This window comes from Alexandromys fortis, unplaced genomic scaffold (assembly GCF_014885135.2).
Source record: "Alexandromys fortis isolate MF-2015 unplaced genomic scaffold, M_Fortis_MF-2015_v1.1 scaffold_41, whole genome shotgun sequence".
Taxonomy (NCBI): domain Eukaryota; kingdom Metazoa; phylum Chordata; class Mammalia; order Rodentia; family Cricetidae; genus Alexandromys; species Alexandromys fortis.
Genome location: NW_026067923.1, coordinates 8,679,212 through 8,699,115, shown reverse-complemented (window position 1 = coordinate 8,699,115; position 19,904 = coordinate 8,679,212). Strand labels below are relative to the sequence as shown.

Here is a 19,904-nt window from a genome sequence, read left to right as displayed (position 1 = left end):
CTCATCCAGGGATTAAATAGCTAACCTACCAGATTATTGGACAAATTGATACTATCTGACTAGTTAGGGTGTAATGAGCATAGCATCATTTTTATGCTAAATTTTAAAGAGTACATAAATCAGAAGACAGTGTCAAACCCCAACTAAGGAATCGTCTGTGAAGACAACTTTTGCCTATGATTTTAAGAAACAGTCAAGATCAGAAAGATGAGGATCTGCCCAAGACTGAAGAAGACCCCCAAACTAAATACATGCGATTCTGGATTGGGCCTTGAACATAAAGGGCATCTTTGGGAAGACAGGACTGTCTTAGATAATGGGAATAATTCACTGTGTATTTCTTATTTTTGATGGTTGCCCAGTGGTCATGCAGAACAGTGTCTTTGAGCTTAGAAAAAACACAGGAGGAGTGGCCAAGCATGTCTCCGACTTCCAGGGTGATTACTGTAATTATTGGAGACTCAACACAGGGCACCAAGTAATCAGGACTCTGTGTGCCTTCTTGCGGGCTTTATGTGTATGCCCAAATTTATTTCAAAAGCATAGATTCAAAAAGAAGTTGCTCAATCTGTGGATGTGCAACCCAGCATCTAATTCATTTCTCATGCTACAGAATTTATTTTAGATTCATTTCTTGGTGCCATGTATAATGTGTTATTATACAATCAAAGATGCTGTTAAGATCATGAGAGAGAGAGGTATTGAGTAATGATAATAACGACTTTGTGTCTGATCATTTGATACTATGAAATTTTTCAAGTTCAGGGCTGACAAGACAACCCAGCAGGTAAAGAAAGGTGTCTACGAACAAGTCAAATTCAGTGTTAAGGAGAAGCCAACACTAAAGCCAGGAGATGCCTTCTATGTTACATAGAAGTAATGTAGGAAGAAAAATATAAGGCAAAACTCAAGCAAATGTGACAGAAAGTGGACAATACTTAAGAAACACTTGCAGCCAGGCCTGGTGGTATATGCATTGAATCCCAGCACTCGGGAGACAGAGACAGGTAGATCTCTGTGAATCTGAGGTCAGTCTGATCTATATATTGAGTTCTAGGTCAGTTAGGGTTATCTAGTGAGACTGTTTTTCTTTTGCTTTGTTTGTTTGTTTGTTTGTTTTCTGTTAAAAAGAAAGAAAGAAAAGAAGAAAAAGAAAACACTTGTTAAAAACATATTAATGGTGTTGGCAGGTCCTTTGTTTCTTCCAGACCTTCACCAATGGCAGTCCGGCTGGTCCCACCACTACACACATCCAGACAAACAGATCAATTGCCTTCTCCTCACAAAAGGGATACTCTGAAATGAACCTGATGGGGTTCCTCTCAACAGCCTAGCAAATCTTTAGTCAAAGTTTTAGGAAACCTGAGATATGTGGTATGAGGGGGTTCCTGTGGAAATTGATAAGGGACTGATCAGTCCCAGGGTAGGTGGGACTACAGCTGGTTCTGCTCAGTTCCTGTGCAAGTGGGACAACAGCTGGTTCTGATCATCCCCAGTGCAGGTGGGACTCCAGCTGGTTCTGCCCAGTCCCAAGGCAGGTGGGACTCCAGCTGGTTCTGATCAGTCCCAGGGAAGGAGGGATTACAGCTGGTTCTGATCAGTCCCAGGGAAGGAGGGATTACAGCTGGTTCTGATCAGTCCCAGGGAAGGTGGGACTACAGCTGGTTCTGCTCAGTCCTGATGCAGCGGGGACTACAGCTGGTTCTTCTCCGAAGCCTTGTAGATAACAGACATTGGCATGCTCGTCATGACCCGACCATTAGGCAAGCATGCTCGAGCGCATATGAATGTTTTAAGTACGACTAAGGTCTGAAGCGTCTGTCCAACTAATGTTTGAAAGCACCAGGCTGCAAATGACCATCATCTGCAGCAAAGAAAAGGGGTACAGTTGTCTTTCCAAGAGGAAAGGAGAGGTCCTTACTGAGAGCTTATTCCTAGTGAGAAATATTCCCCTTTCTCGAGAAAACTATGAGTGTGTGTTGTGCTAGAGATCTCGCGCAGTCAGTATTCCCGCTGAAGTCACAGTGTTTTTTATCGTGTGCCTACAGCACTAAGACATTCTTAGAAAGCATCCATTCATTAGTACGCTTTATTACGTCACAACAGCAATGCATACTAAAAAAATCTGTGTCTGAGAAAATGAAATGAATGACATGGATGCACCGTTTCCTTGTGGAGAACAGTGAGTTCAGAGAGCATGCGTGGTAAGGTGAAGGGGTCCGTGGTGCAGACAGTGGAGCACACTGAGAGCTAAGAAAGGCTGGTCCATAATCGTCTGGAGGGCAGATCTCTTAAAGCTGAGGAAACCCATCACTTTCTATACTAACCTACAAAATTAATTTTAACAAGAGAGAAAAAGGCTTAAAAATCCCTAGCAGATTTAGATAAGATTGCAATTAAAAATTCCATTAACACAATGGGTTTTTGATCCTACTGCACCTATTGGTTTTGTGGGGGCCTAGGCAGTTTGGATGCTCACCTTACTAGACCTGGATGGACGTGGGTGGTCCTTGGACTTCCCACAGGGCAGGGAACCCTGATTACTCTTTGGGCTGACGAGGGAGGAGACAGAAATCTTTAATTAATTAATAAAGAAATAAATAAATTAAAAAATTCCATTAACAAATAATTAAAATGCTACTGAGAGAACACAGTATTCATGAACACAGCATTTTGTTTATACAGCCCATAGATAGGGAGAGGGTTTTTTGTGAGCTCCAGTTGTAAGCACCTCTCTAAGCAGCAACCCTGGGATTTTGATATGCTAGCCAGAATCACTAGACAATCCATAATTTAGTTTGGCATTTTCTTCAAGATTTGAATTCATGAGTATGAATGCGAATTAGTCAATGCTCGTTTCTGCATAGTTTAACCTCCCTTCACATTTTGGTGTTTGTTTCTGTTGTTTTTACAAGAAAATTCACTCCTTATGAGCTGCTTGAATGTTTGTTCCCTCCTGTTGACATTTAGCTTCCAGGTCAACATTCCTCTAGCACGTTTTTCTAAAACTAAATATAACCCATCAGTTTTATTCTTTCAACATCTTTTTAAAATTTCACTTTCCCAAAGAAATCCCAATAACAAACAGCTCTGATCCAACTTCAGGCCTCACTTCTATTTTTGCCTCCTGGTCAACCTGCTGACCTCCATGCCTAAGGGCTCTGCCAGGTACGACAGCCCATGTTTTCAGGGGCGTTGGTGTTTGTGGGGTCTTCTTTTGGGGGATCCCATGGGGTCATTGGTTTCAAGGACAGTGTGTAGGAAGTAGGGATAATACTTGTCTCATATTGCAAGGTAAGTCTGATGCTGGCTAGTGTCTCCACTGGTTTCGTGACCTATCAGTGAATTTAAAAGTACATTAATGATAAGCGAATTTGAAATAAGGAGAAAGTGCCATACATCCAGTACTTGTCAAAGAGGGAGCCAGGTGATTTCATGAAGGTATAGTCAACAAAGCTGCTCTAAAGTGATTTTAATGTACAGATATTCGGAATGATGACAGAGAAGAAAGGGTTTTGCACCTTTAACTGTGCAGTCCTGTGAAGCCCACACACAGGAGGACCGTGACCAAAACCTTGGCTTGACATTCTAATGTTCTACTTTCTTCACAACACTAGGAAAGGCCACACACTCTACAGTTGCATAGTTTCTGGAAATTCCAATTCGATTTTGCCCTTCTGCCTTTCTCTGCTAATTCTTGTGCCTCTCACCTGAGCCTGAGTCCCTATTGCATCTCCCTGCCTATCTGTGATGGTCAGTCACTGCTGTCCACATGACTGATTTAAACTTAACCTAGAAAACCACCTAAGCTTGTCCATGATGCAGTTTCCAGAGAGGTTTAAGTGACATGAGGAGACCCATCCTGAATGAGGAAGGGACCATCCCATGGACTGGGGAGAGACAGAAACAGTGTGCGGGGGAGGGGAGACACAAAGGCCAGTACAGTCTAAACCAGCTTTCTCTCTGCTCCCTGAGGAAGGGTGTCATACGACCAGCTGGCTCGTGCTCCGGGGGCAATGCCTTCCCCGCCATAGCAGAGGGCAGCCCTCCAGATCATGAGTCAAAATTAAGCCCTTTTTTCTTCAAGTTGCTTCTTCTTGTCAGATATTTAGTTACAGCCATGAGAAAAGTAACTGAGACGCCATCATTTCCACATCAGCTGTGACAGAAGTGTCCTTCTTTCCTTCCTTCCTTCCTTCCTTCCTTCCTTCCTTCCTTCCTTCCTTCCTCTTACTCAACAACTTACTCATTTAAGGATACAGAGGATTGCTTTTGAGGTGTGTGTGTGTGTGTGTGTGTGTGTGTGTGTGTGTTGCTGAGGACGGAACCCAGGACCTTGAACACGCTAAGCAAGCATTCTGCTACTGAGCTACCTTCTCAGCCCTGACAACACAATTTTCATCCTATAACCCCATACTAGAAGGAGCCCTCAATATCAGCGGCTTTATGAGGCAGGGCTCAACACAAACATGGAAAGTGTAAGACTAGATCTGGGGTCACTTGTTGCTAATGATAAATTCGGTGATCGTATGGAGGTCCCTGATATTTTACTGTGTCCTTTCCAAACAGCCATGGCTTTTAGGAACTATCCCAGGCCACTTAATTTATGTGCTGATATATGATAAGAAATGATAGAGATTAACTTTGCTAAGTCTGAATGTTTTCAGACCTTAAAATAAATGCTAAGATGAACAATCATTCATTCATTAAATAGTTACTGAGTTCAACCTGGTGGGATTAACTCAGCAATATGTGTGAAGAGGGGGGAGAATTCTTGCCCTGGTAGGGCTGACTTCTCACTGGGGAGACAGCAAAGTAAGGGCATGAGGAAGTTCCAGTTATCCCTGAATTATAGTGGGTTCTGCACCTGTGATCTCAACCAACCACAGATCAAAACTAACAAAGAATTCCATCTGCCCTGAGCATGTGGGACTCCCTTGTCATGGTTCATAAACAAAGCAATGTAGCCTATTCACACGGCCTTATGCTGCGAAGAGTGTTGTCAGCGATCTAGAGACGACCCAAGGTCTATAGGAGGGTGTCAAAATGGATGCGGGAAAGAACTGTGCCTTTTTATGTGAGAGTCTTGAGTGTTCCCGGAGCCAGTCTCCCACAGCTACCCAGGGATACCTGTGTAGCATCGGTCCCTGATGAAAGCTGAAGGGGAAATACAGGAGGGTGACGAGTCTGATGCGATTGAAGCATGATTTGTAAATGGGACTGAAAGGAGATGGGACGGAAGCCATAGCCACAGATGAGATCCACCAAGTCCTCCGGGGCAGATGAGTGTGACCGGAACGGGTGGAGGCTGGGGGCTGAGGAGTTGCCTTTACCAGGTTCCTCTGGCAGCAGAGCCAAGAGCACCTAAGCAGGCAGGGGAGGGGCAGGCGCCAATGTACCAGGCTGTGTTTCCCTTGTGTTCTGGGCAAACCTCACCTGAGCTCTGTCCACAGCTCTCTCCTCGGGCCCCTCCTCCCATCCCACTCCTTTACCTACCTGGCCTCCTTCTCGGGATGTTTTTGATAGCTTCATGGGAGCGAGGAATTCCAAGAAAGTCTGGGATGCCTGTGGCAGGTGCCCCACAATAAGACCACCAACACACACACACACACACACACACACACACACCTCCCAAGCTTTACCACCCAGGTGTCTACCGCATAAGCCCAATGGGCCTAACACAGGAAACCTGTTTGGCATTTCCAAATACGTCTGTCCTCTGCACTACGTTCTCCACCTGGGTTGCACCCACCTCCCCAGGGTGCAGGAGGCCTGCTAGGGTATTTCCTGCTTCTTCCCACCCTCAGTCATTCTCACCCCCACCACCCCCACACATACACATGCACCCATTTCACAGCAACCACAACCCTTCTATGGGATCTGCTTGTCCTCACCCCAACCCCACCCCACACCCCGAGCACTGGGGTTCTGAGTGTGCACTCACACACTAGAATTTTACAGATTCTAGGGATCCAAACTCTGGTCCTCCTACTCACCTGGTGGGCTCTTCACTGACTGAGCCATCTCCCAGATCCTAACCTTGTCATTTAATGACCAGAATTAGTAATAATAATAGAAACAATCTGTAACGTTCAATAATTCTTTTAAAATCAACTACCACCTCTATTTGGTTATGTTTATAAATTTATAAATGTTTATAAATGTTGCATACCAACACAGACAAAATTCTAGCCAAAAGAAATTCTATTTTGTGTTTATGATAATGCCAAACAAGACTAAAAATGGGCATCAAGGAAAATAAATGCCACCTTTTTTTTCTATACAGAAAATGTTGAGTTAAATGGGGAAGACTTTAAAATGCTAAGCCTCAAACCACAGGAAAGTTGATCCACTTAAATATTTCAAGTGTTTATTTTTGTCAGGATTTTGATGGAATCAATGTTAATCTCCTTGCGGAAAGGTAACACAGACACACTGACAATTTGGCATTCCTCTTTGCGGTGTTTTACAGCAGCCTCGCTCTACATAATTTATAAGGCCCTAGAAATTGTGAGTCAGATTTTCCCAATATCTGCATCAGGGTGGGGAAGCAGAAAGTAGAAAGTACAGTGGATTTTCTTCTAGCTCCTCCGCAAGAGCGCCTCTAAGAGGGGCATCACATTAACTAACTAAGAGCAATGGCACGGCCTCGCGGTCCCTGGTACCTGGGGAACTCAGGCAAGAGGGTCGCTTGAACTCAGTGGTTCAAAGCCAGCTTGGATGAAACAGCAAGACCCTGTTTACAAATAAAGCAAGCGAAAAGATACCATTCTGTAAAGCCCAGATAGTTTTCTTTGTAAGGGAGTACAAATCGATGGCTAAGCTATCGAGCTCCTCTTTAAAAGATCTGGTATTGACCAACACAGAAAAATAAAGACAAAAGGAAAACCTGCTCCAGCAAATAAAGGAGAGTGTGGGACTCAAACACAGATTCAACTCAGAATGAAATCTAAACTGTCCATAATGCAAGACCTTCACCATGAGCCTCGGCTCTGTGATGTAAATCATGCCAAGCCGAGTTTATACCCAGAGGTGTCCTTTATCCGAATTAAATATCAGAATCACACTTTTAACAGTTGCTTTGTTGTAAACACACTAAGGAATACTGATGTGTATGATCAAATTAATTGATTTAAATACCCTAACTAAATAGTATTCCAGTATCTTCGGTATGGTTTAAGACATTTTTAGCAAGAGATTTTCAGTGTATCCCATTAAAGCAGTGTTTCTGCTTAGCAAGATAAAGTAAACTAGGTTGGGTGTGGTGACGTGCCCAGATCTGAATCTTCAGAGGTTGAGACAGGAGAATGAGAGGTCCGACGCCAGTTTTAGCTATCTAATTTGTCTATGGCCAGCTACATGAGGCGCCGACTTGAACTTCCAATCTACAACCAGCTAGAGAATCCATTTTGTACAAGTAGAGCAATGAGTTATCAGGGTGTCCCAGATTTACCCAAGAGCGGGATCATCCATCACAGTCCAGAAAGGAAATGAAAAGGAGACTGTGCCAGAAATATGAGCAAGAAAATCAGACTGAACACTTATTTCATAAACCAACTATACAACATGCTCATACTCTTCTTATTCACCCCTACGTGTGTGTGTGTGTGTGTGTGTGTGTGTGTGTGTGTGTGTTTGTGTGGTGATCCACACCAATGTGGAAAAGCTGGAAACCCACAATCCCTTGCAATACAAGAAACTAAGAAGTAGCGTATACAGAGATCCACAGCTAATCACTGGGTGAACTCCTAGGGTCCAGCCATAGTGAGGGAGGAGCGATATTACAAGCAAATGGGCCAATACCATGATGGGGAAAGCCACAGAAACAGCTGACCTGAGCTAGTGGGAGCTCACTGACTCTGGACTGACAGCTGGGGACCCTGCATAAGACTGAACTAGGCCCTCTGAATGTGGGTAACAGTTGTGTGGCTTGGGCAGTCTAAGGTCACTAGCAGTGGAACCAGTATTTATCCCTAGTGCATGAACTGGCTCTTTGCAGCCCATTCCCTATGGAGGGAGAACTTGCTCAGCCTAGATATAGGGGAGAGGACCTTGGTCCTGCCTCAAATGATGTGACAGATTTTGTTGACTCCCCATGGGAGGCCTTACCCTCTCTGAGGAATGGATGGGGGTGGAGTGGGGAGAGGATGGGGGGAGCAGGAGGATAGGAGGGAGAGGGAACTGGAATTGGTAAGTAAAATAAGATTGTTTTAAAAATTAAAAATTAAAAAAAGTAGCATTTAAATTTCCATCAGTAAGTCTTAAATCCCAGAATGGATTCTTCTCATTTCTATATGATAGTAGAACCCCTCGAAAAAAGCACTAGACATTTTGAAAAGCACTGGGCAGGGAATATGGCAGAGATCCAGGAAAAGAAAGGGCGGCCAAAGTATCTAGAAAAGCCTTGGGGACTGGAGAAATGACTCAGCCATTAAGAGCACTTTCTGCTCTTGGAGAAGACCTGGCTTTGCTCCCTGGTACCCACAGAGCAGCTCACAATAACCTGTTATTTCAATCTCAGGGGATCTGGCATTCTCTTCTGGACTCTGCAGGCACCAGGCATGCAAGTGATGTACAGACATGCATGTAGGCAAACACGCATACACATGAAATATGATGGATCTATCTTTAGAAAGAATGTAAGCAATTGTATGGATTTGATATCAATATCCCCTTGTACTGTTCAATTAATATATTTCACTTTGAAGTCCTAATTTACAAAGTATCAATATCTCTAACCATGTCTTCATCCCTTCCCCTGAGTCTACTTTGTATTTCTCCAAATTAAAATTCTAAATATATTTATATGACTTAAATTATTTAACAGCAACTTCATCTCAATTCAGATGTAAAATAAATTGTGGGGGCTGGAAAGATGGCTCGGTGGTTAAGAGCGCACACTGATCTTGTCCCAAGTTCAGTTCCCAGTACCCGCATCTGGCATCCCACAATCACTTCTAACTTGAACTTCGGAGACCAGTGCCCTCTTCTGGACTCCAAAGTTATCTGTACCCATACAGGTGCACATACACGTGCATGAACATCATCATCATCATCAATGGTCCATAATACAACTGTGAAAATGATGGGCTGGCCCACATGGAAAGAGCTCAGACAACATGAGCATCCAGAGAATCCCTGTGTTTTACTGGAGTATCGGGAGTCATTTTAGCAGTTACAAAAAAACACATTGTCACAAAGTCATGGGGAAGAAGGAGACCATATCTATAACTTAAATGAAAAGAAATAGTATTTCCCAAATACTGATGTTAAAGTGCTTTGAACAAGTAGTCTTTAGCAATGTTCCAGTCTCTCCTCCTTCTGAGACTATAGTAACAACTCTACGATGTATTAGTAACTTCATTTTCTGCCTCTGTCTCACTGGTCAAACTGCCACGGTTATTTCATCATGAGCATCTGATAAACCTCGTACTCTATAATTTATATAAATATTAACTTTGAGAATTCAGGAAATGAGACTGGAAGTAAAGAATGGGAGTCACTCTAGTGTTCTTAAACAAAGGAACTTGCTGTCATTCAACAGAACAAAGCTTACATACTTAGGAATGATTTAAGCTGTTTAGATTTTAGAATGTTTAATCTATCTTTAATGACCTCTATTTTATTATTATTATTATCATTATTATTATTTCTACTATCAGCATTTCCTTTTTGAGACAGAGGCACACCATCTAGCTCTGGCTGGCTTCAAACTCCTTATATACACCATGCTAACCTCAAATTGACAGAAATCTGCCTGTCCGACTCTGCCTCACAGAAATATGCCCCCTGCCTCCCAAGTACTGGGGTTAAAGGTGTGCTTAATGCTAAACTTATTGTTTTTAAGAGAAATAAAAATGGAAAAGCAAGACAGTCCATCCCACAGACACACTTTCTCCAGGACAACTACACAGGGACAATTGATACAATTACTAAGGAAGAATATTTCCTTCTAGTGGATTTTCATACTTGCATAAAGATCTCCCCATACTGCTTCCCTAAAATAAAACCATCCTTTACACAATGCAATCACAGTGTTAGTAATCAGACATCCGTAACTGCAGCAAATGCTACATCTAGATACGGGTATCCTCATGACCTGAAGCAGTGATTCTCAAACTTCCTGCAGGGTGGGCCATTTCTTTTATTATTTCATCTGTTACCTACCAAAAATTTTGCAAAACACACTCAAATAAATTGTTAGAAACTTGTTTGTCTGTTCTGGAATTTCATTTTGGTTTTCTCACTATTAGTGTGTATAAGTGTGTACCATGTGTGTGCATGAATGCCAGGCTTGTATCACCACATGTGTGTGTTGAGGTTGGAGGACTTTCCTTGGGAGTGTTTCTCTTTTTCCACCATAGACTCCAGAAACAGAACCCTGGTCTTCATGTCATCCATCACTTTAAGGACTTGAAAAGCACAAGCCTAACTTTTTATTACTACTGTCAAATTCCATAGATAAAATCATTCCCTTAAATTTCTTTTTTAAAGTTGGCTTACAACATAATGGGTTTCATTGTGTGTGTGTGTGTGTGTGTGTGTGTGTGCACGTGCGTGTGTGTGTGTGCCATTTTGCTTCATTCTTATTTGTCACTGTCTCCCACCTCCTCTCAAAGAGGCCATTCTCTCACATTTCTGAAGTGGCATATACAGCATTTCCTTTCAAATCTATCCAGTCATCGGCAGACACCTGTGAGCGACCCTGGTATGGGGCCACAGCGTTCTATCTCGGGGCCCGGTTGACCATCACACTCAAGGTCCCAGCACTGCCCTCTCTCACTGGGCCCTCTCTGGACCCACGCTTGGCAGAGCGCTGGCCTAAAGTACCATGCATGTATTTACTTAAGAGATATACTTTACCTCTGACATTCTTTCCAAAGCCCATTGAGGAAACCTTTTTGTTGACTTGTTCACTCGTGATTGATTTCTCCTTGGTGACGTCATCGTCGCTAACGACATCAGCAGAAAATTTTTTCTTTTTCTTTTTCTTGTGTCGAGGCGGAAGCTTTTTTGGAAAAGTAAACATTGGGAATATCACAAGAAACATGGCAACGGCACAAAGGAGGAATCCGCTCCACCTAGAAAATTGGGAAATGTGAGTAGCATTTATGGCTTCGGTCTGGGGGCAAGAACAAATCAGAAAGATGGGTTTGTCGTGATAACACTGCAAAGACATCATTGCACCTTCGTCAAGTATAAGGCAGAAGAAAATTGAACCAACTGAGAAAATCAAGGTAATTTGCCTTCCTGCAGCATGAATGGAAAAATTCATAATCATACGAGGATTTTAGTGACTATTGTATTCAGCAGCTTGGTTAGAATGCCATTCAAGAAATCTGAGTACAAGCCAGGCGGTGGTGGTGCACCCCTTTAATCCCAGCACTCGGGAGGCAGAGGCAGGCGGATCTTAGTGAGTTCGAGACCAGCCTGCTCTACAAGAGCTAGTTCCAGGACAGGCTCCAAAACCACAGAGAAACCTTGTCTCGAAAAAAACCAAAAAACAAGAAAGAAAGAAAGAAAGAAAGAAAGAAAGAAAGAAAGAAAGAAAGAAAGAAAGAAAGAAAGAAAGAAAGAAAGAAAGAAATCTGAGTACAGATCAGTTCTGCTAGAGAATGCATTTCACTACAGTTTTTGTCTTCTTTTGCTTTGTTTGAGCCTGAGTCTCACGTAATTCCAACTGACCCCAACTGATTATTATTTCAGGGTGACCTTGACTGTCTCATCTTCCTTCCTCTACAGCCCAATGCCAAGACGACAGGCATAAGCCACCATACCTGGCTACCATAAATTTACTAGAAAAAAAAAAAAAAACGACTCACCTCACCTGCTGTGAGGAGCAATATACCGGAAAAAAAAATAGTTCTTGTCAAATGTACTTTGTTTGCCCATCCTTTTGTGACGGAGATTGAAGCTACACTCTAACTTTATCTCCAGTGTATTTCTAATTGCTGATGGGGCTTCCATATTTTTACAAGTACTTCAGAATGTATTGCTCACCCCCCACACTTATCCAGTCCTCACAATATTTAGCAGATATGATGGACAGCAAGAATTCATAGTTGGTCTTTGTCATGAAGAACGTAAGACTACTGTAAGCCAAAGATAGAAGAAACACCCACCAAGAAGCGCAAGAAGATAGAGAGCTGAGCGTTGAGTCTTATTTTGTAGTTTGTGTTCCAGCAAGCTTCCTAGGGGATGCATTGTCTAGTGCTTGGGACAGGTTAGATATTCAAAATTTTTACCTAATACATAAATTGAAAAAAATGGATTTTCAAAGGTGGCAGGTATCAGTGTTGGTGACCATCGCTAGGTCAACATGTCTCCTTCAGAAGCTGGATACTGGGTGGTGGTGGCACACACCTTTAATCCCAGCACTTGGGAGGCAGAGCCAGGTGGATCTCTGTGAGTTCGAGACCAGTCTGGTCTACAAGAGCTAGTTCCAGGACAGGCTCCAAAACCACAGAGAAACCTTATCTCAAAAAAAAAAAAAAAAGAAAGAAAGAAAGAAAAGAAAGAGAGAGAGAGAGAGAAAGAAAGAAAGAAAGAAAGAAAGAAAGAAAGAAAGAAAAGCATCCTGCCAGAAGCTGGATGCTTATGGGCCCTCATCAATCATTCCCCATAGCACACCCCATTACCCGCTGGAATTAGAGGCCCCAAGCTGCTTCACTATCTCAGCCCTGCATCCTCCCTCCTGGAGAGGGCAGGCAGGGGAGTCAGAATATTCAGGAGCTGCGGTTCAGACACATCTGGGTTTGGATTCTGTCTTCACCACTTACTAACTATGAGATCTTGGGGACTTACTTTACTTCTCCTAGTTGAATTTCTCATCTGGAAACAGGGTGAAAAAATGCTTCTGAGAGTCTTCAAATTTAAAGATGATCCTTACACCAGACCTAATGTGAAGTAGCTACTTTAGTTCTGTTTTTTATATTTTATGTTTGATGCTTAATGTTTTATGTTTGATATTTAATGTTTTATGTTTTAATGTGCAGTAGCTACTTTGGTTCTGTTTTTTAATGTAGATCTGCACGCAGACTAGATCTTCAACCTTCACCCAGCCTGTGGTGATATAGAATTTCGTGCAATCAGGAAATTGGTACACTTTTCTTTAGATGTTTTAAGATGTTTATTTACTACAAGTGTGTTTTGGTGTGGGGGTAGTACGCTTGCCACATTATATGTGTGCGGGTCAGAGGACAGCTCTGTGGAATCGGTTCTCTCCTTCAATCTTCACATGGGTTCTGGGAAATGAACTCTGGTAACCAGGCTCACAGCAAGCACCTTGCCCACTGAGCTATTTTCCCAATTCTCGAGATACACTGTTACAGCTGAGAAGAAGGGAAGAATTACTGCAAGCAAATAAAAGCAGGACAGCGTGTGATCAATTCAAAGCAAAGCAAACCAGGTAAGAGTCCTCAATAGCTTCAAGAAATAACCTCATGAAGCAGGAGATAACAACAGCCACTGAGGCCTGCTGAGGAGGACTCTGGGGGAAACTATGACAGGAGATTGCACAGCATACACTGGAAACGAGACCTCAATCACAGTCAACACTGAAAGGTCCAGGTATCTAAACCCCTTTCGTGAACCATTATCCAGCCCAGTTATAAGGTAGGCAGTTGACTGACACATAGGTCTGCCCTTGTCAGTTCCTCAACCCAGCCTGCTGCACAGAGGCTTTATGCAAGCAATTCATTTCCCCAAATATTAATTTCTCAGCCTATAAAATGGGCATGATGTTAAAAGCTACATTTGATTGTTAAAAGGCTTAAATGAGTATATGTGTAAAGCTTTTAGTATAACACTTGACACATGTTGAGTGTCTAATAAATACCGCCATAATTTCACCCTTCACCCCTTCATCCTCCAGTTAATGAAAACTTACCTTTGGTGCTGGGTATCACATTCAATGAGAAATCTATCACCAGCAAGACTACTGAACAGAAAAAATTCAAATTCGTTTTTAAACAGACTCAGCTAATCCTAAACTGACAATCACTTATAGAATTAAGATTAAGCCATCAGTGGATAGATAAAATGATCTCACTATTGGTAAAATGCAAAGCCCTGAAGATGCCTTGGTCAGGTGGTGCAAGTCCATAATCCTAACTAACTACTTAGGAGGCAGAGGCAGGAAGACTGCAAGGTCAAGGCCAGCCTGAGCAACTTAGTGAGCTTACATAAATAATTAAAAGAAAAAAGAAAATGCTAGAAGGCTGGGAATGTATCATAGAGATAGAGCACTTGCTGGGTATGTGTATAAGACCCTTCACTGAACCCCCTATTGAACTGCAAAAAAAAAAAAAAAAACCAAAAATTAAAATCAAACAAACAAACAAAACAACTGAGGGCTAGAACTTGCTAGAAAGGCAAGACAAGGCAAACTCAGAGCTCTTCATAGTCAACTCTTTCCTAACTACAGCCCTACAACCAAGGCACAGAGAAGTAATTCCCCAAGTCCACTCAGCTATGTGGAGCACGCTGGCAGACTGCAACTTAAGGGTCCATGCTCCACATCGAAACATTAACCCCCAGTTGAGTAAGTGCCTGTCCACTAGAAAACTGATAAATGACAGCCCGAGGCACAGGTCAGATGAGAGCTTATGCCATCCTCCCTACCCCTGGCCCTTCCGTTGGTGCTTCTGTCTTTCCATCCCTAGGCTCCATTCTTACCGCACTCATCTCAGGATATCTAAGGAGGATGCTGGGAACACACTAGACATTCTTCAGCCTACTTTAGGAATCTCTTTTCTAATGATGGCAAGCAATTTCGATTCTGACTCATTCCAGAACTTCGATGAAAACAGCTGAGATCAACATTTTCACTGTCAGTCAAGAACTCAAAACCCCATCTGACAAGAGTTCTCCTCTTTGTATGACTCAAACGCTCTGCAGACCAAGTTCACCTGGGTGTTAGCCTGTCTAGCTTCAGTGAGGGTTAGGATAAAAGTCAGAACTGTCAAACAGCCTCACTAATATCAGTTAACTTCCAGAAATTTGTGTTAAGTCTATTTCCCACCAATCACAGAGTTACAGGGTTCTTATAATAAAACAGGATAAAGCACTCTAAATCCCTCTCCTGAAAGTAATTGTATGACACATGTAATTTCTAGTACTAAAATATTGTTTGCCACAAAATGAAAATCTATCACTATATACCTGCTACTGACCCAGCAACGTGAATTTGGGACACCAATATTTTCCATCAGTGGCTCTGCTGTAATGAAGAAATAACCTGTTTTCTGCCAATTGAGGACTGCGAAGAACTCAAACTATTCATCCGGCAAGCACATAAACAGTATACCACGCAATGCGAAAATTCCCCGGCGTTTGTGAGCATCGCTGCTGCGGCAGGACTCTTAAAGTCTAGCAAGTGAGAGAAGGGCCAAATGTACAGCACTTGTCGGGAAACAAACTATTTCCAAAGAGAAAAGACCTGCCCAGTGGAGCAAGGGGAAGAGGAGCTGGAGATCTGAGCCAGGGAGGACATGCAATTCTAAGTTCTTGTCAACTTCATACCAGCTAGTGTCCCCAGGAAAGCAGGACTCTCAGCTGGGGAATTGCCTCCACCACACTGGTATGGGCAAGTCTGTGCGTAGTTTCTCCATTGGTGATGCACGTGAGAGGGCCCAGCCCGCTGTGGGTGGCTCCACCCTGGGCAAGTGGCCCTATGTTATTTAAGGACGCAAGCCAAGCAAGCCACGAAGAGCAGGTCAGCAAGCAGCATTCCTCTATGGTCTTTGCTTCAAGCTCCGGTTAAGCTTCCTTAGCTCCCCTTGGTGATAGACTGTACTCTGCAAACTGGCCGTACCCTTTGTTCCCGCCAGTTAGTTTTGGTCAGTGTTTTATCACACCAACAAAAACCTAAGTAGGACAGAAAGGTTTTTTTTTTTTTTCCTCTAAAGTACAAAAAAGAAAATGGAAGATAGGGTTAAAGGAACCTTTTCGGAAAGTCCCCTCAGGGTCACAGAAGCCCTTTTCCTGAGCTCTGCTCAAGACACAGTGGCCCAAAGCCTCTGTGTTTGTTCCCTATGGCTGCTATAAGACGCTGTCACACATGGAGTGACCCGCGCAACACCAGCACATCGACTCCAGCTACACTTGGACTCAGCTCCTTACTCTGGGCCTCAGGCTTCTGCACACACATCTGAAGTCCTAGCTAGAGAAAAATCCATCTCCTCCCTCCCTCCCTGCCTTCCTTATTCTCCCTGCACCCCCCGCAGCCAGCCTTCTTTTGCTCACAGCCTTCCCCCATCTTCTTAGTGAACTTCCACGACCTCCACTTCCGTCAGCAGAGCTCTGAGTCTGGCTTCCTCCCTCCTCTCTTTATATAAGATACTCTCCCCTTCTCAAAATCCTTAACCTGATCACCTCCGCAAAGCCCCATCGCCACAGAGGGTCCCATAGTCATAAGCTCTGGGGCCAAGGAAACGGCTGTTTGTGGAGGACATCACCCTGCCTACCATCTGTTACAGGTAATACCTAGCTACAGTTTTCCTGTCGTCTTCACTGGGAACATTGTAACTGCAAAGCAGTACTGACCAATCAAAATGGGACACCACTCACCAGTTTCCGATGAAACGAGGGTCGTTCTGATCGAGGAGAACAGGATTTCTGGGATCGACGTAAAAACCAATGAGTAGCCCACCTAGTAAGTATCCTACTGCAGGGCCAAGTGCTCCCATGACGTACATGATGGCTGAGGAGACAGAAGGGGAAAGGCATCAGGTAGGCAACATTACACACGAGCTAAAAGATCTCTGTCGTTATCGTTGCACCAAACATGGTATAGCGACGTCCTGTGCCCGTCTTTTGAGATGTTCACGCTGACCGCTGACATTGGGCTTCAAACTTTGCCCTTTATGGCACTGTCCCCTGCTGCCTTCCTACGGCGTCAGAATCACTTAGGGAACGTTTGCAGTTGCATCTGTTTTGATTTTTAATATGAGTATCCAGGCCACTCCCTAGAACCACTAAATTCAACATTGTTTATTAACATATACTGCCGGTCTATAACGGGTTTTATCGTGGCATTTCCATACATATGACGCATTTTTATCCTATCACAGCCCTTACTTCTTCATGTTCCCTTAGTGCTGGTCCCCTCCTCTTCCCACCTAGCCCCTCCTCTACTTTCATATCTTTTTATGACTTAAAAATTCCATCAGGGTTTCAAACAGGGTCCTGGGTAAGAGATTTAAATTCAAATTTTGAAAGTATAGACCTGGGCTAGTTAATAAGGTCATCTTTGGCTAGCCATGAGACATGAAAGGAAGAGGTGGGGAGGAAAGATTCTCCAAGCAGAAAAACAGTGGTCTCATTTGTCACAGCTGGAATATTCTAGCAAGATGACAAATCTGGAGGACAGAGTTGTCCTGAAGGCTGGATTCAGTTCAAAGAGCAGGTAACTAGCGGGCACTGCCCAAGTGCCCACCACCTACTAACATTTTTGCTAATTTTAGAATCAAATGAGATATTAGAATGCCTTTGGTTCACTGCTAATTTACATGACATCATTCAGAAAGTACAAGCGGAAAGCATCAACCACAGATGGACCAGAAAATAGTTTGTTAGAACTCGTCTAAAGAGCTGGGTGAGGACGTCTCATTGTACACAGGTCAGAAAGGAGGTCGCTGGATTCAAAAAACTTTTACTGTCAAGATGTAACCAAAAGGGAGAGAGAGAAAGGGATAGGGAGAGAGAGAGAGAGAGAGAGAGAGAGAGAGAGAGAGAGAGAGAGAGAGAGAGAGAGAGAGAGATGCTATTAGCATCCTTCTTCTGTTTTTTTGAGACAGGGAGCTACACCAGGCTAGCCCTAAACTTGGGCTCCTCTTGCTGCATCAGCCTCCAGGTTATGGAGCTGCAGGTGCATGCCACTATTCCTGCCTCTGCTCCACTTTTTCCATATTCCTATTGTCACTTCTAAAATGCCAGGTTGGAAATCTTGAAATGGGTATGAGATTTCTTAAAAGTCATTAAAGACTAGCAACACTGGGGCTGGAGAGATGGCTCAGTGGTTAAGAGCATTGCCTGCTCTTACAAAGGTCCTGAGTTCAATTCCCAGTAACCACATGGTGGCTCACAACCATCTGGAATGAGGTCTGGTGCCCTCTTCTGGCCTGCAGACATACACGCAGACAGAATATTGTATACATAATAAATAAATAAATAAATATTTAAAAAAAAAAAAAGACTAGCAACACTTCTCACACACTTTCTGCCACTCAGACTCAATACTTGGGGACAAATCCATAGATGATTTCAGGTCACTGCTGCACACCAGGCGTGAATAAGAAACACTGGAGGCAAACGTTATTCATTCCCGTCATTGTTGTTCATTTGCATCCACCATAGAGACGATGTTTATATACGCATCGTTTTTAAACAGCACATCTTTACCAGAGAATGACCAGGATGGCTTCACTCTATTTTGTTATCCACACCTAAATAAACTTTGACCTTGTCACTCTTCCAGAAAGTCACAGACAGGACCAGGCTGGTAATTCAATACCTTCTCTCACTTTTCACACCGCTACAAATAGAAATCACAGCGCTCATTTTATGGAATCATCATATAATAACAGTAAGATTTCACTAATGGCGCTTCTGTTCTTCATCTGGAGACTTATAATGTAGCTATTATTTATGTTTCTCATATAAATATATCACATGTCTGGCCGATAACATTTGATATAGCTAGCTGGTGCCATCATATGGCTGTTCCGCATTTCATGTAGTGTTCCCTCATGGGAACTCCTCTGATTCACAGACAGGTCATTAGGGCTGTACTTGTAAAGATAAGATTCGTCTATTTGACACTTTGTCATATGTGTGGGGCACAGACTGAAACACCAACAAAAAATCATGCCCTCCAGTTCCCAACCGTTCAAAACCCTCCCTGGTCTTTTGTGGAGCTAGGGAATCAATGGTGATGAGAAAGGACTGGAAAGGCCACCTCAACTGCCAAGCTCTCCAACAACCTCCTCCTTGAACATTATAGCTGGTTGAGTAAGGACAAGGGGAAGCCTGACCCAACAAAACCTTGCTAATTGTTCTGTTGTTTGCTTCCTCCCAGTGTTTCCAGCACTTGGCTGTGTCCCCATGTTTTGGGTTTTTTTGTTTGTTTGTTTTGTTTTTTTTTTTTTTACCTTCAGACTTTATAGTTTTGCTTTCTTCTTAAGTTATTTCCCACCTGATCATTTTGTTTCTGCTTTTTTACACCATATCATATGAACTGCTTTTCTGAAGCCCGCTCACCAATCATCACACATTTAACATTCTCCTGGACAGATTCAGTCTCGATTGCAATCTGTCCTCTTTTACTTTTTTGTGTACATTCCTGGTTGGTGTCATTGTCAAATGTCTGACAGACCTTTTCTAAGGAAGGCTTTAACTTGGTTTGCAGGTAGAGTGGATACAATTTATCATGACAAACTTCATAGCTGTGAAAATGGGTAACTATGACTACTCATGTAGATCAGGAGACCAAGAGAACTCAAAGGGGGACCGAGATACAGTCATTGATTACTGCCCTCTTGTAATCCATTTCCTCTGTCAAGGTTCCATCTCCTATTTCAGAAACTTCCAGAAATAGCTTCGGCCATCTCATAATGCAAAATGCATCCAGCCTAACTTTAAAAGTACCTAGTCCTATAGTTCCAACAGCACCCTCTAGCTCCATGTCTAGCATCTGAGGTCTAAGATGGAATCATCTGAGTTTAACGGCCTCAGGTACCAGTCTGTACAATCAATGTTGCCTAGTGCATGTGTCCTCTCTCTTAGGCTGGCAGCATTTAAGAACTTTAGCTTTCCTTGGAAGACATCTCATGGTCCTGGCATCACCAGCGTCCTTAGATCTCCACGGCAAGTTAGGCTTCATCTCCATGGCAAGTTAGGCTTCA

At 43.1% G+C, this 19,904-nt stretch overlaps 1 protein-coding gene across 2 annotated transcripts in view; it reads right to left on the bottom strand.

Moving 5' to 3' along the window:
• The window catches only part of Slco5a1 (solute carrier organic anion transporter family member 5A1), a 131,364-nt gene that overhangs the window by 48,936 nt on the left and 62,524 nt on the right, over positions 1-19,904 (bottom strand). For both annotated transcript variants that reach the window (XM_050142150.1, XM_050142152.1), the window contains exons 3-4: positions 16,570-16,702; positions 10,864-11,081 (exon numbers count right to left, since the gene is read on the bottom strand). In XM_050142150.1, the coding sequence (XP_049998107.1) occupies positions 10,864-11,081; positions 16,570-16,702 (351 nt within the window). The remainder of the gene's footprint in view (positions 1-10,863; positions 11,082-16,569; positions 16,703-19,904) is intronic.